Source organism: Thamnophis sirtalis, unplaced genomic scaffold (assembly GCF_051295495.1).
Source record: "Thamnophis sirtalis isolate CommonGarterSnake01/CBP01778 unplaced genomic scaffold, rThaSir2_p1.2 scaffold_14, whole genome shotgun sequence".
Lineage (NCBI taxonomy): Eukaryota > Metazoa > Chordata > Lepidosauria > Squamata > Natricidae > Thamnophis > Thamnophis sirtalis.
In genome coordinates this window covers 1,230,761-1,246,421 of record NW_028261394.1, presented here as the reverse complement: position 1 = coordinate 1,246,421, position 15,661 = coordinate 1,230,761, and the positions used below count along the sequence as shown (strand labels likewise).

At 50.8% G+C, this 15,661-nt stretch overlaps 2 protein-coding genes across 2 annotated transcripts in view; one reads left to right on the top strand and one right to left on the bottom strand.

Annotated features, from left to right (window-relative positions):
* The window catches only part of LLGL1 (LLGL scribble cell polarity complex component 1), a 41,368-nt gene extending 37,548 nt beyond the window's left edge, over window positions 1–3,820 (top strand). The window contains 3 exon segments of the mRNA XM_087729228.1: window positions 11–146; window positions 1,219–1,342; window positions 3,715–3,820. Coding sequence (XP_087585354.1) covers window positions 11–146; window positions 1,219–1,342; window positions 3,715–3,796 — 342 coding nt within the window. The 3' untranslated portion in view covers window positions 3,797–3,820.
* A 3,440-nt stretch (window positions 3,821–7,260) lies between these two features.
* Window positions 7,261–15,661, bottom strand: part of FLII (FLII actin remodeling protein) — a 28,832-nt gene continuing 20,431 nt past the window's right edge. Inside the window, exons 21-30 of the mRNA XM_087701749.1 lie at window positions 15,435–15,623; window positions 14,879–15,018; window positions 14,174–14,423; window positions 13,512–13,666; window positions 12,300–12,360; window positions 10,845–10,973; window positions 10,304–10,410; window positions 9,775–9,880; window positions 9,100–9,165; window positions 7,261–8,657 (exon numbers count right to left, since the gene is read on the bottom strand). Of these exons, the coding sequence (XP_087557875.1) occupies window positions 8,523–8,657; window positions 9,100–9,165; window positions 9,775–9,880; window positions 10,304–10,410; window positions 10,845–10,973; window positions 12,300–12,360; window positions 13,512–13,666; window positions 14,174–14,423; window positions 14,879–15,018; window positions 15,435–15,623 (1,338 nt within the window). The 3' untranslated portion in view covers window positions 7,261–8,522. The remainder of the gene's footprint in view (window positions 8,658–9,099; window positions 9,166–9,774; window positions 9,881–10,303; window positions 10,411–10,844; window positions 10,974–12,299; window positions 12,361–13,511; window positions 13,667–14,173; window positions 14,424–14,878; window positions 15,019–15,434; window positions 15,624–15,661) is intronic.

Below are 15,661 nucleotides of genomic sequence, written 5' to 3'. Positions count from 1 at the left end.
GCTGGGGTAGCAGATGGCAATTGAGATGCTGTTTCCTTTTTTTAATTACAGAAATAACTTTACGGCGACGCCAAAACTAAGCCAGGCCAACGGGACGCATGTTTTACAAGGCTCCGAGGCTAATCATTCCCCTGCTAGCAACGACCGTAAGGAAAACATCTTTGCAGATATTCGGGTAGACTGGCACATCACCCGGTGTATGACTGGCAATGGGGTGCAGGACTCTGTTTGTGTGTGTGTGTGTGTGTGTGTGTGTGTGTGTGTGAGAGAGAGAGAGAGAGAGAGAGAGAGAGAGAGAAAGAAAGAAAGAGAAAGAAAGAAGGAAGGAAGGAAAGAAAGAAGGAAAGAAGGAAGGAAGGAAAGAAGGAAAGAAAGGAAAGAAAGAAAGAAAGAAAGAAGAAGAAAGAAAGAAAAAAAGAAAGAAGAAAGTAAGAAAGAAAAGGAAAGGAAAAAGGAAAGGAAAGGAAAGGAAAGGAAAGGAAAGGAAAGGAAAGGAAAGGAAAGGAAAGGAAGAAAGCTGGTTTAGCCCTAGTTGGACAGTCTGAAGTCTCTGCAAACTCTTGGTTTTATCATAACTTCTGATTTTTAAAATGAAATTTTGGCGTATTTATTTGACTCAATTTTAAGAGAGCCACTGTGGCTTCAGGGCTGAACCGTGGAGTTCTTGGTACCTTCTGAACTTTGCTTGGGGATGTTTCACTACCTAACTGTGACTGGCCTTGAATATCGGTCTGCCCACCCCCACCCCCCAATGAGAAAAATTGCTCTGTATGGGTTTGCATGTTTTAAAGATAGCAATAGCAGTTAGACTTATATGCCGCTTCATAGGGCTTTCAGCCCTCTCTAAGCGGTTTACAGAGTCAGCATATCGCCCCCAACAACAATCCGGGTCCTCATTTCACCCACCTCGGAAGGATGGAAGGCTGAGTCAACCTTGAGCCGGTGAGATTTGAACTGCTGAACTGCAGATAGCAGTCAGCTGAAGTGGCCTGCAGTGCTGCATTTAACCACTGCGCCACCTTGGCTTATCCTCATTTTGGTCGTGCATTTCCTCACCATTGTCCATTAACCTATCTACCAATAAGGGATCTATCAAAAGTTTTGAGGGAAGTTTTGTAACAGATCCAGTCACAAAGAAGGAAGCATTTTAAAGACGGAGGAGGTTAAACTGAAATTCTGGGTGTTTATGGGAATATTGAAAAGCGTTTCTACTTTCAGGGTCTCCCGAAGACCACCCAGCATTGTTTGCCTCAACGCCGGTTGACTCCCCCGATAGCAGCATCGACACCCCCTTAAATACCACTGGAGATATTACAGTCGAAGAAGTGAAGGATTACTTGATGTAAGTCTTTGGTAGCAATAAACTGGAACTAAGGACATGCCTGCCACCTTTGCAGAGGCCCACCTAATCTGGGGGCAACGTTTACAGAATAACTTGAGTTGGAAGGGGCTTTGGAGATCTTCTAGTCCAGCCCCTTCTTTTCACTGGACGAGCCCAACCCAATTCCGGCAACTGTTCTTCGTATGTTTTAGCCTCCAGTCATCTCTCTTGCTGCTCTCTCTGCACAATTTAGCAATAGCAATAGCAGTTAGACTTATATACCGCTTCATAGGGCTTTCAGCCCTCTCTAAGCGGTTTACAGAGTCAGCATATCGCCCCCACAGTCTGGGTCCTCATTTCACATAGATAGATAGATAGATAGATAGATAGATAGATAGATAGATAGATAGATAGATAGATAGATAGATAGATAGATAGATAGCAATAGCAGTTAGACTTATATACCGCTTCATAGGGCTTTCAGCCCTCTCTAAGCGGTTTGCAGAGTCAGCATATCGCCCCCAACAACAATCCGGTTCCTCATTTTACCCACCTCGGAAGGATGGAAGGCTGAGTCAACCCTGAGCCGGTGAGATTTGAACAGCCGAACTGCTGAACTGCAGTCAGCTGAAGTAGCCTGCAGTGCTGCATTTAACCACTGCGCCACCTCGGCTCTTTCCAGAATCTCAAGATCTTTTTTGAAATGCGGCAACCAAAACTTGGATGCAAGATTCCAAGTTAGGTCACTTCTCGAGGCGTTGTAAAGATGGCTTCACGTGATCTTGACCCAGTCCCTCTGTTAATGCAGGCTAGGCCTGGCATTGGCTGTGCCTGAAATGCCCCTTGCAGGGAATGTAGGAGAGAAGGAAGGGAATGTAGGAGAGAAGGAAGGAGGGAAGTAAGGAGGAAAGGAAGGGGGAAAGGAAGGAGAGAAGGAGAAAAGAAAGGAGGGAAGGAAGGAGGGAAGGAAGGAGGGAAGGAGAGAAAGAGGGAAGGGGAAGGAGGGAGGGAAGGAAGGAGGGAAGGAAGGAGAGAAGGAAGGAGGGAAGGAACGAGGGAATGTAGGAGAGAAGGAAGGGGGAAAGGAAGGAGAAAAGGAGAAAAGAAAGGAGGGAAGGAAGGAGGGAAGGAAGGAGAGAAGGAGAAAAGAAAGGAGGGAATGTAGGAGAGAAGGAAGGGGGAAGGAAGGAAGGAAGGAGAGAAGGAAGGAGGGAGGGAAGGGGGAAGGAGGGAGGGAAGGAAGGAGGGAAGGAGAGAAGGAGGGAAGGGGGAAGGAGGGAGGGAAGGAAGGAGGGAAGGAAGGGGAGCAGGAGAGAAGAAACGAGGGAAGGAAAGAGGGAGGGAGGAAGAAGTAGGACCGTTGTAAGATAAGATGGATGTGTGGGATGTTAAAAAAGCAATTTTCAAGTATATTGTTAACAGTAGGGAAAATTGTTATAAATACATATTATTAATAACAGTTATGAGATCATATAATTGTGAACGTATATATGGAATTGATAAAATAAAACAATTAAAAAAAATGCCCCTTGCCAGTGGAGCTCTGCCTAATCATAGCCTTAATTCTGTGAGATTCCACTTCAGTGGGAAATAGAGGAGGAGAGGGTGGCTTTTCCAGGGCTCTTGAGATTGTAGCTCAGAGAGCTAAAAGCTTTGGAGAAGGGAGTCAGACGGCTTGTTTTATAATATTCTCTACGGGGAATTACTGGACTTTTTCAGTAGTTCAATAAATGAATTGTAGGTTGGGGTTTAAATTTTGCTTTGAGGACTTCCCTTTAATTCCAGTGTAAAAATAGGACAAGCTGAATATATTGATAGATTGTAGAAATACACCGAAGGGAGGAGTAGAGGGAAAGAAGAAAGAGGGGTAGAGAGGGTGGGAGAGAGGATGGGAGGGAGGGTGAGAAGGAAGGGAGGGAGTGTATCGGGAGAGAGGAGTGGTAGGGGGGGGAGGGAAAGTAGGGTAGAGGGGAATGATGGAGGGAAGAAGGAAAGTTGGAGGAGGGGCGAAAGAAAGGGTGTATGGAGGGTCGAAGTGGTATATTGGGTTTGTATTTTGGGGGGTATTGTTGACAAGAGGGTGGGTTGTGTTTATTGTTCAATGTTATGTGGCCCCGGTTATGCACAGTATATATGTGACTGTACGAAATGAAATGGAAAATAAAACATATTTACAAAAGGACTTCCCTTAATGCAAGTAATCGAGACTCCACTGTTCTGATGACAGGTGTCAATCTCTCACGAGGGAACAGAACCTGAGGGCCACAAGTGAGCCTTGAAGAAGAAAACAGATATTTAATGGTTCCCTCCGTTTCTCTCCAATAAAAGCTCTTTAGGAAATTGGAAGTCCTTCTCTGGCCTGGGATGCCTTGACCCCCACTTTCTCGTTCCAGGCCCTCCGAGGAATCCGAGAGGAATCTGCGGAACCTCAGTGAGGAGGAGGCTCGATCATCTCCAGGGATCCTCATTAAATGAGGCACGTCCTTCTTTGAAGCAAGGGAAAGAGGGGGGCAGCTGGTTCTCGGGACGTGGGCGCGTTCTGAGCTGGGGCAGAAGGCCTGGGGGCAGCCCAGGTGGGGAGGCCAGACGGGACGCTCTCTTGCAGCCCAACAAAGATGGCAGGGAAGAAAGGGCCTCCCTTTGACCGCTAGACTTACAGCAATTAGTGAACTTTTGGAAAAAAAAACGCCCGGGGGGACAGTTCTTCACATGCCTGTTGCAGCCTCCTCCTGGTCACGCGATCAGAATTGGAAGCTTGGCAACTGGCATGTACTTGTGACGGTTGCTGGGTCCCGTTATGTGACAAGCAACAGCGACAGGGGAAAGCCAGATTCGCTTTTGGCGACGGTGTCACACAGTTGAAGAAAGTTAAGCAGGGAGCCGCTTAACCACCGTGGCAAGGGAGGTTGCAAAAATGGAGCAACGCCTCGCTTAGCGACGGGAGTGTTGTTGTCGTAAGTTGAGGACCACCTGTATTGCAACGTGGAGTAAGATAGGAGAATGGACGAAAGGAGCAACGTGCTTCTCCAGTGCCAACCAAAAGGGAAGAGATAAAGATGGGGAGAGGGCTGAGTTTGGAGAGAAGGAGGGAGAGGGAGGGAAAGAGAGAGGGAGGGAAAGAGGAGGGGGAGGAGAGAGGGAGCCTCTGCCCACCTGTTTTAAGGTCTGCTCTTTTCCTTCGCAGGACCCCCTGCCCCGTCCGAGGGGATGCTTGGAGCTTTTGGACGGAGACGTCTCGCTGTCTTTGCAACGGACTCTTGGCCCTCCCCCTCCAGAGGACCCCAGGCCCTTCCCTGCCTATTTTTTTTTACAAAAAGAGTTGTGGTCTTTTTCTAACACGCGGCCTGGAAGCAGACAGGCGGCCTCTCTTCCTGGGTACCTCTCCAAGTTTGCATTTTTGATAGATTATATATATATATATATATATATAAATATATGTAAAAAAGAAAAAGAGAAAAAACAAAAACAGAAAAATGTGCCAACGTCCTAGAAGAACCACTTTGGGAGCTCCCGCTCTTCCATTGCACAGAGACCTCCGGGGGGGGGGGGGGGGCTTCAATAAGCCTTTTCTTTGGGAAAGGAAACCACTTGGGGGAGGGGGAGGACCTGGCTGAGGACTCCCCTCCTCCCCCCCCGCCCCAAGAAAGCAACCGGGATCTTTTGTCCCCACGGCTCCTCTGATATGAGGGGAAAGGAGCTTCCGATGGACAGGAAAGAGAGGGAGGTTTTTTTTTTGCTGCGATGCAACGCTGGGCAGTGGGCTGAAGGTGGGAACGGCTGCCAAGACTTGGATTCTCCTGACCTCCCTTGAAACCCCCTCTGCCCTCTTCAGAGCCCCCCCCCCCCCCCCCGCTTTTTCTGGGCTGAACTGAACTGAGAAACTTTGTACTGGATCCAATGATGAATTAAGTGGGTTTTTTTTTTGCTCACTGGTGGGAACTTGGAGGCCAAGAAGAGATCTGATGGAAGCCAGCCTTCCTTCTCTCTCACCATCGTTCCCTTCCTTCTTTCCTCCCTCCCTCCCTCCCCCTTAATTTGGAGGGAACGGTTAAATACTTTTTTCTTTCTTCATTTCACAAGATTTCTAATTGGGAATATTTATCCGAGCACAAAGCAGATTGTGAAATAGGAAGCCACAGAGCTGCTGCAAGAAAATTATAGCAGTCCAAGAAATACTATCAAACCTTTCTGATATTGTTCACTTTTCCTTCCTCCCCCGTTATTTAAACATTCAATACGAGTGGTGAGAAAATCAGATTCCTCCTATTCGCTTTCCTCCCCAAGAGTTTAATGTGCAAACCAGAGCCATCTCGCCTCCTCCTTAGCTGCCACAGGGCCCGATTTGACTTTTAAGGTTTCGTAGATTTGGGGTTCCTTAGCAATGCCAAAGTAGCTTCCTCTTTCCTTTCTGAAATTCCAATTTCCCGGGATTTTTATTTCTTATTTTTGCCTCGGGGAGGGGAAAATTAATTGGGCTTGGTAACAGAATTGATGTATGTCTCTTCATTCCAGAAGAGGAGATGATGGTAAAATAAGATCGGCTGATAGTTCTGTGCTTTTTATTTTTCTTCGATTTTTCAACCGGAGAAAGGACTCCCCGAGACTAGGAAGCGAAGAGTTTTTGCTGGGCTCAAGAATGGATTTTGGTCTGATTTGGATGCACTGAAGAATACAGGGTCTCCCTCAAATGCAGGAAGCGAGCCTTGGGACCCCCTGGGTGGGCTTGTCCCCTCTTTATTTGGCCAACTCTTAACGAATATTGGGGTACCTCTGAGCTGCCTGGTTCCCAGCACCCCCGTTTCTCTGACCTCCAGCTTCCCACATTAGAAATCCCAGCTTCGGCTGCCGGTGGTCAATTTGGCTGAGCCAGCTCAAGTTTTGCCTGATGATCCCACTTTCTGCAGCGGCTGCAGTCCGAGGTCTTCGTGGGGTATTTGGGGGGTGGGTGGGTGGGGGGTGTCTTTCCTGCCTTACAAGCTGGGATTTTTTTGCAAGCCACATGGACTTTCTGAGGAGCTGCAGGTGCTGTTGTGCAGATGCTGCGGTGAGGGTGTTTTGTTGCCGAGATCCCATCTCAAGAAAGGGGGGGCTTCAACCCGCCCCCCTCTCCCACTGCTGCTTGGCATTATGGACCCCGTTCTCTGGGGTGGAGGTGGGCTTTCTCTTGCTTCCGCTCCACGTTTCCCCGTTGAGGTGGGAAAACGTCTTGTGCCAAAAAAGCCCATCGCAGGACCTCAAGCTCCGTTTTCTTCTGGGAAGGATTCTTTTTTTCCCTTACAGATGTTTTTGTGCCAAGGAACCCCCCCCCCTTTGGAGGGTTGATAAGACCATTGGGGGGGGGGGAAGCTAAGAAGTGGGGCTGAACCCTTTAAAATAAACCCCTTTTTGATGTACGTGAGAACAGGGCTCCCCAGGAAGCCTTTGCAAAAACCCACTTTGGTACAACGGTACGATTCGATCCTTGCTGTGTGTGTGAGTGTGTGTACGAGTGCCTGGAGGGTGTGTGTTGTGGGTGCCTGGAAGGTGTGCCATTGTGAGTCTCTCTTGTGGTAGCCACCGAGGGAGGGGATGGGCTAGTTTCCCTTGTAGAATGGCCTCTTCGGATCCCCATCCCCTTTTTTTTTCCGGTCCAGAGAAATGGGCTTAGCATCGTTTAGTAATTAATGCAGGTTTTTTAATAAAGGAAGAATAAAGCATTTACTATCTAAAGCAGTCTCTGTGTGTGTGTGTGTGTGTGGAGTTTCTCAGCCCCCCCTCTTTGCAGGAGGAGGCAGAGAAAGCTTGGAACTATCGAAAGACGGATGTTTTTCTACTACCAGCCAAGTGGGGAGGGGGGGAAATGCCACTTATAGGGCATCTAAGAGGGGAGGACAAGCATTAAAAACATCGGGAGCGAACCTGGGTTTGCTTATAACAGAAAAGAATCACAACACGGCAGATCAGAAAGATCCATCTTTGCAATCTTTATTGAGACCTTCAGAAGGAAGCTTGCGTGAAGCCCTGGGACTGATGCCCCCCCCCCCTCCGCTGTGTTTGCGCCAGGCCAAACGCAAGCCTGTGCTTTGCCGGTTGAATTCCTGCTTGCTGCTATTCTATCTATCTGGAGGTAGGAAGCCTGCCATTTGCAATGCCTTTGGCCATGCGTTCGGCAGCTGGCACCAACTCCTGCAGATGCTTGGTGGGCACGGTGCCACCTCCGCTGCATTTTACTATTTCTTCCCAGTGGCTTTCTTCCCACCCTTTCCAAAATGCGGATGGTATCTGGGACGGAACGGAACGGGGCCCACTGCAAACGGGGCGCAAAGCAGAAAGTTGGAAAGGAGATCTTGCTTTTCCCGAACCTCATGAGGACTAGGAGCAAAGCAAGGAACACCACTTCTTTGTGTGACCCAAGCTTTTTTTTTTTTTTTTGAAACTCTGTAATTCAGTGCAAAAAAAAGAAAGAAGGAAGAAGAAGAGCAGGCATTTCAACTGGAAGGCAATAAAAGAGAGTTGTGCTTTTTAGTAGTTGTAAAAAATAATAATCGTCATAAAAAAAACGAATTTTAGCAGTAGCCAGGGGTGGCTTTGAGAGGAGCACAGAAAGCACCTGCTGAAATTCTCCCTTCTCAGGGATGGAAGATGGGGAGGAATCTTACATTCGCTTTGCAGATCAAGAGCCTCCCCCCCCAGCCCCCCCACGCTAAACCCCTCTGCTTCCGCTCCAAACCTCATTCGGAAATCTCTTTGCAAGCTTTTGCCAGAGACCCCACCAAGCAGGGAGATCCTCCTGGGTCTCAGCCTGCACAAAGTTGGGCGGCTGCTGCTGCTCCTGAACAGGGGGAGGGGGCTCCAGAGAGCACGGGAGAGGAGGGGGCAAAGGAGGGTTTGTGGGGGAGGAAAGCCAAGATATCTCCCCTCTAACGATGGCTAAGAGGGAGCCAGGCAAAGTCTGAATGACCCTCAAAGGAGGCGGGAGGAGCCTTGGGGAACGGAAGCAGCAGGGGTGGGTGGGATTTGGGGGGGTGGTAAGCAAGGCGGCTCCCCCCCACTCTCTGAGTAACCATTCCTCCCATCCGCAGCCGGAAGAGAAGCGCGTTGCAGTGAAGGGCGGGGATGGTCCACCCAGCGCTGGCAGAAGACTACAAAGTCCATCCGTTGGGGAGTCCCCCCGTGGGGGGGGCCACCGCGGGTGGCAGGCGAGGTCTGAGGTTTGGCGCCGTTAAGCTGGCGGCTTCCGGAAAACGCTCCAGGCGTGGAAGCAGCGGGTGAAAGGAAGCGGCTCGTTGCCTTTGCGCACCAGGCGGAGCTTCCGGGGTCGGCTGGCGTCCTTGGACCGCATGTGCTGGATGTAGACCTGGGGAGGGAGGGAAGGAGAGCGGTTCAAGGCCGGCGGTGAACAAGCGGCCCTAAAAATATCCAGGACTTGACCTATAACCTCCAGGCCACTTCCTGGATTCCTCAAACCACCCAAGTCCTCCACTTACAGCCGTCCACTTCAAAGTTGCCACAGCGCTGGGAAAAAGGGGCACCCGTTTCACAGTTACGGCCTCTGCAGCCTCCCCCGGGTCACGTGATTAAAAACCCAGAGCCTTGGCAACTGACTCGTATTTAAGACGGCCGCAGCGAACGGTCGTAAGTCGAGGACCCCCTGTGCACCTTCATGCCCTTAGAGTGGAGGAGGCCAGGAGAACTCGGGAGGCCTTTTCTCCCCATGAAGCCAAAGAAAGGGGGGGTTTGAACGCGGAGCCTCCTTCGGTCTCCGCCCTGAACGGTCAGCAAGACTTCGGGGTCCTTACCTGGCAAGCTTTGAGGCTCAACTTGATTTCCACCTGGCTGGTCTGAGTCCCCACCCACATGTAGACCTGGAGGAGGAGAAGGAGGGGAATGAGGAGGAGGAGAAGGAGAAGAGGAGGAGGAGAAGAGAAGGAGAAGAGGAGAAGGAGAAGAGGAGGAGGAGGAGGAAGGAGAAGAGGAGGAGGAAGAAGGAGGAGGAAGAAGGAGGAGGAGGAGAGGAGAAGGAGGAGAAGAAGGAGAATGAGGAGAAGAGGAAGAGGAGAAGAAGGAGGAGGAGAAGAGGAGGAGGAGACGAGGAGGAGGAGGAGGAGAAGGAGAAGGAGGAAGAGAAGAGGAGGAGGAGAAGGAGAAGAGGAGGAAGAGAAGAGGAGGAGGAGAAGGAGAAGAGGAGGAGAAGGGGGAGAAGGAGGAGAGGACAAGGAGGAGAGGACGAGGAGAGGAGGAGGAGGAGAAGAGGAGGAGAAGAAGGAGGAGGAGAAGAGGAGGAGACGAGGAGCAGGAGGAGGAGGAAAAGAAGGAGGAGAGGAGGAGGTGGTGGTGATGACGACCGGGAGGGGTCTCCTCCAGAGGCGACCAAAGCAGGCATCTCCTTCTGGTTCCCACCACTTTGCAAGCCATTCATCCCCTCCAGGCCACAGCCAGCCAAGGGTCCCGTCCGGCTCCTGCCCCAGACTGACCTCGCAGCCGTTGTCCAGCAACATGATGTCGTCATCGGCCAGGTCATCCTGGCAGAAATCGGAGCATTTTTCCGAGACCGCGAAGTAGCCCTTCTCGTTGGAGCACCTGGTGGGCGAGGGACAAAGCCAGGAAAAAGCCTTGAGATGGAGCCCCAGGCAGAAGGAGGAAGAAGGGACCCCCCCTCACTCCCCCCCACCCCGAGGAGGAAATTCAGTCTTTTTAGGAGCCTCTTGGATTCTGCTACAGATGGGAGGGTTTGTCGGATGGCGATGGGGAAAAAGGGCAGCTCCTTCTTTGGCCTGTGGCTCTCCAGAAACTTTCCTTTTATTTCGTTTTTTAATTTATATTTATTTATTAAATTTATATGCTGCCCATCTCACCAGTAAAATGAGCTTACCAACAGTAAAAAGACCCATATAAAACGAATAAAAGCCATGTAAAGGGAGGGTGGGTCTTGGCTCTTAGGGGAATTAGGGGAGCTTTTTGGGGGGAAGAAGGGACCCCCCCCCCAGGGGACCCACTGCCCACCTGAAAAGACGGGAGAAGTTCATGTATTCGGCATCTCCGTCGTAAGGTTTCTGGGCTCCAATCCCCACCCAAAAGAAATTCTCTGGTTCTTCTCCCTCATTGATCACCTGCAAACCAAGGAGGAGCGGAGGGGAGGAGAAGGAAGAAGAGGAGGGGAGGGGAAGTGGGGAAGATTCGCTTGTGGGTTTTCCCCAACCGCATTGTCTTCCCCTGTGGGGCCCTTTGAGCTTGGTGGTTTTCTTGGGAGACGTTTCATGACCCAACTAGGTAACATCATCAGTGCTAGGAGGGGGGTTGCTCTCTGTTTATATAGGAGTAGCTGGCCCCGAGGGTGTTCCTTGTGGTTCCTCACTTAGGCTGTCGATTGCTGGCCAGGAGGTGGTGGTGTGATCCAGTCGCACAGCTTGCCACCGTGTGTAAATATGGAGCAATCCCCACTCCCTCCTCCTAGCACTGATGAGGTTACCTAGTTGGGTCACGAAAGGTTTGCAAGAAAACAACTCGGGGCCCTGGTGCTCTGAGCTGCAAATGTTCTCGTTACCTGTTTACTGTACGAGTCGTCAAACATGTGGTTCATGACATCTTCGGCCAGCTTGGCTTCATCGGGATTGGCAGCCCGGCCGACCCAGGTGTATACGATTCCCTGATTGTCGGAACTCTCGAAGGGAACCTGGGGAGTTGGAAGTCCACAAGTCTTAAAAAGTTGCAACGGCTGGACCTCCCGGGGCCAGAGGTCAGCCTTCTCCCACCTGGCTTCCACCCGAGAGGGCTTCAGGCTACATGAATTCAGAGCCAGCCTGGGCGGTGGGGGGTACGAAAGTATTAGCATTCTGGGGGGCACCCATTTTGGGGGGGATCAGTGCCCCGGAAAGAGGCCTTGAATTCCAACCTGATAGACCGCCTCCTGCCATTCACCTCCCAACGACCAATAAGATCACACAGGATCGGGGGACAGCAAGAAGCTGAGCTCAACGTAGAGATCTTATTGACTCTCTTTTTTCCCCCTTTAATTTCCTTTGTTTTAACAAATTTTAGACTGTGTTTGTTAAAAAGCTATACCGTGTACGGGCTCTGGGAAGTCGGGGGGAGGGAAGGGAGGTGGGGTCTTAGGGGGGAGGGGGGGAGAGGGGAAATATAGTACATGTTAGATTTTAAAATAACACGATTGCACTTGTATACTGTTGCTCTTTAATTCTAGTGTAAAAATAAGACAAGCTGAATATACTGATAGATAGCAGAGATACACCGAAGGGAGGAGTAGAGGGATAGAAGAAAGAGGGGTAGAGAGGGTGAGAGAAAGGATTGGAGGGATGGTGAGAAGGAAGAGAGGGAGTGTATTGGGAGAGAGGAGTGATAGAGTGGGAAGGGAAGTAGGATAGAGGGGAACGTTGGAGGGAAGAAGGAAAGTTGGAGGGGGGGGCGAAAGAAAGGGTGTATGGTGGGTCGAAGTGGTGTATTGGGTTTGTATTTTGGGGGGTATTGGTGACAAGAGGGTGGGCTGTGTTTATTGTTCAATGTTATATGCCCCGGTTATGCACAGTATATATGTGATTCTACGAAATGAAATGAAATAAAACATATTTACAAAGATCACACAGGATCGACCGGACAATGCCGGCTGGCGGCCCCCCGAGGGAGGGCCTTCTCTGTAGCGGCACCGGCCCTGTGGAATGATCTACCTGCAAAGATCCGGACCCTTACCACTCTCCCGGCCTTCCGTAAAGCCACTAAGACCTGGCTGTTCCGGCAGGCCTGGGGCTGTTGATTAATATCCAGCCCCACTTAGACTGAATGGATGGTGTATTATTTTAATAATTGTATCTTTCTTAAATTCTTTTGAAATGTTTTTATCTTGCTTGTGAGCCGCCCAGAGTCCCAATGAGTTTAATTCTATTAAACTCTAAACACTTAAACTCGAAACTTCCGTGATGCATTTTGCAAAAGAGCATCAGATTTTTAAAAAAAGAGGAAGTTCGGTTTTCATCCATTAGGTTACCTTTAAAATGAAGCAGAATTCGGAGTTCAGAAGGCTGGAGTCCGTGTTGATCTGGATGCACCTGGAAGGGAAGGTGAGGAGACCCATCAGCACCCAGAGGGACAAAGGGAAGGAACCACAGTACCTTCCCATGTCTGGGTTTGGCCCGATTTGGGTTTGGGGAGTTGGGCTGATGGACCGATACGTGGCCAAAGAAGAATGATGAAGGGAATTCATTTGGTTCACAAAGAAAGAGCAGGAACATCAAGGGAGGCAGCTTTGGCCAAAGGCTTAGGGTAGTGTTTCTCAATCTTGGCAACTTGAAGATGTCCGGACTTCAACTCCCAGAATTCCCCAGCCAGCATTCGCTGGCTGGGGAATTCTGGGAGTTGAAGTCCGGACATCTTCAAGTTGCCAAGGTTGAGAAACACTGGCTTAGGGGTATCCTGAAGATAAACAGAGTTTGTTCCGGTGTTCCAGAACATAACAAACTCTCTCTGGATGGTCTCTGGGTGGTGGTGGGGAGGTAGGATTTAGCAGAAGATGGCCAAGCTTCTTTTAGAAATGCCCAAACGACATTAGCTCTCCATCTCTCACTTATAAAGCCCTTCATGGTATTGGACCTGGGCACTTGAGAGACCGCCTGCTGCCAATTACCTCCCAAAGACCCATTAGATCCCACAGATTAGGCCTCCTCCGGGTTCCGTCTACTAGACAACGTCATCTGGCTACTACCCGGGGGAGGGCCTTCTCTGTGGTGGCTCCGGCCCTTTGGAACGAGCTCCCCGCGGAGATTCGGACCCTCACCTCTCTCCAGGCCTTCCGGAAAGCCATTAAAACCTGGCTGTGTCGGCAGGCCTGGGGTTGATGAGTTCCCCTCCCCTCTCGAATCGTGTGGCTGTTGGTTGTTTTAAATGCCCTGTACTTTTTGTTGTAGTTTTTGTGTTTTCCCTCCCCCTCCTTTGGGTTTGTGCGCTGCCCTGAGTCCCGCCGGGAATAGGGCGGCATATAAATAAAATGAACCTCGAACCTCGAACCATCTCTGCATTCCAACATCCAAACTCTTGTGTAAACCCAGTGGGGAGTTCCCAAAATGCAAGGAGAGCAGAAATGGGAGAACTTCTCCCAGGTGTCTAGCAGGACCCTCCACCCCCCTCTGAGGCTTTGAATGGTCTCAGCGAGGCCAGAGGCCCAAGACCCCCAACCCTGCCCACAGGGAATGGCACCCCTCACCGGGTACAGAGCGCGCTGCCGTTGGTGCGGATGTGGTAGAGGCTGGGCTGGAGATTGTCATCCCTGGCTTTCCTCTTCCCCTTGTGGACGATGAATTTCCTCTTGAAGTGGGAGAGGAACTTGGGGTTCTCCTGCTGCTGGGTCATGCGCACAACCTGGAGGATTTGGGGAGAGGGGGGTGTTGCAGAAATCTCAGCTGTACTTAGCTGGCTGGAGAATTCTGGGAGTCGAAGTCCACAAATTTTAAAGTGGGCATCTCTGCCTTAATGTGTTTGTGGTTTTTTTTTAAGAACGGTCCTTTCCAGGCCAGATTAATCAGGGAGCATTTCTCATTCTGGGTGGGGGTGGGGGGGATTCTGGGAGTTGAAGTCCAGCACACCTGGGCAGGACAATTTTAGTACCCCTGCCTTCCTCTGGCCAAAACATCCTGGTCAATGGTGCAGAGATATGGAGGGCAGGGTGATTTATTCCAGCTCTGCTCCTACAGCAGTTTTTCTCAAACTTGGCTCTGAAGATGGGTGGACTTCAACTCCCAGAATCCCTCATGGGGCCAACCTTAAAGGGGCCAAGTTTGGAAACGCCAGCCCAGAAGACTGCGGAGAGGATGGGTGCCCCCAGTTCCCCACTCTCCTTCGGGCCCCAGGGATGATCTTCTGGCTCACCTCCAGCTTGCCTGGGAAAAGGTTCTCAAATTTCTTCTGGAGGCTGAAAGTGAAGGTCAGCCAGCCCATGTTGGAGGCCTCACGGCCCTGCCAGAAATAAACCACACACTGGAAGTCTTCTTCTGGCTGCTTCTCTTCTTCTTCCATCTCCTCCTCCTCGTCCTTCTCCTCTCCTTCAGCGCTCCCTTCCTCTCTCTTCTTCTTCTTCTTCTCCTCCTCATCTTCCTCCGTCTCCACAGGGATCCAGTATCTCTCGGGACAAAACCAAAGTTACTCAGTTAGTTCTCCTCAAGCAGCAGAAAAGAGGAACCTTTTCCAGCACCAGGATCAGCTCCGAGGAGTGGAGACTTAGGAGAACATCTCAAGGAAGGGATGGGGTTGGCCAGGCCTTGTCCAAAGGGCCCACACGTGGGACCCAACAGGAAGGGCGTCTCTTAAAGGTTGAGTCCCAGCAAAGAAAGGTCAACATCCATGATCAGAGTGTGAATTTCAGCCCACCAGGAATCGGGGAGGAGGGTCCCCCAGAGACTCCCACTGGAATGGGAGAGGACCATTTCTGAAGAAGCATCTGCTCTCAACCCACTTCCCTGCTTTGAGGAACATCATGCATTTGGACAGAGGGAGAAGGCAGGATGGAAAGACACACACACACACCCTGGGAAACCAAAGTCATGGAGCACCTGGGAAGTTGGCGAGATGACCTACCGGCAGAGAAAGACGTAGCAATCCTGGGTGTAGAAGTGGCCAAATTCCTCTTCAGGCAGCCGGGTGAACTTCTTGTTCTCCAGGACGAACCCTTCCATGCCGTCCAGATCTTCGTTCCATTCTTCCATGAGCTGCTCTGCCTGTGGGGAGGAGGGGAAGCAACCACCCGCCCAAAGACTTGAGTCACCGAGGTGGCCTTCAAGCGAGAGACGGAGGAAGGGCAAGAAGGGAGGAATGCTTTGGGTGGGAAAAGGTTCTAGGTGTCTCAAAAGAGATGCTTCCTCTTTTTGCCAGGAGCAGATCTGGGTCATAAATGATCCCATCGTCCAGTGTTTGGAGGAGTGTTCTTCAAACCTTCAGCAAGTTCAAGATGGGTGGACTTCCAAGTCCCAGAATTCCCCAGCCAGCCAATTTCTCTTCCGGCTGGTGGATTCTGGGAGTTGAAGTTCACCCATGGTTGGGAAACGCTAGTTGGGAGAATGCTTTATCTATTTCCACACAAGGGCGCCAGAGTGGTGGGCCTAGCTTAGTTATCTCTCCACCTTGGAGGGCCTACCTCGCCCAGAGGCATCGGGGGCTGGCGTGGAAGAAACAGGGCAGTCAGGTCGGCCTTCAGCTGGTCCTTCTTCTCAGCATCCTTCTGCACTTTTCCTGAGAGGCCACCAGGCTGATGGACGGCCTCGGCGTTGCGGGTGTAGTCCACCTTCAGGACGTCGTCCCAGTTCTTGAATTTGGATTTGAAGACCTGGCAGGGACACGGATCCCCATCAGAAAATCCAGACC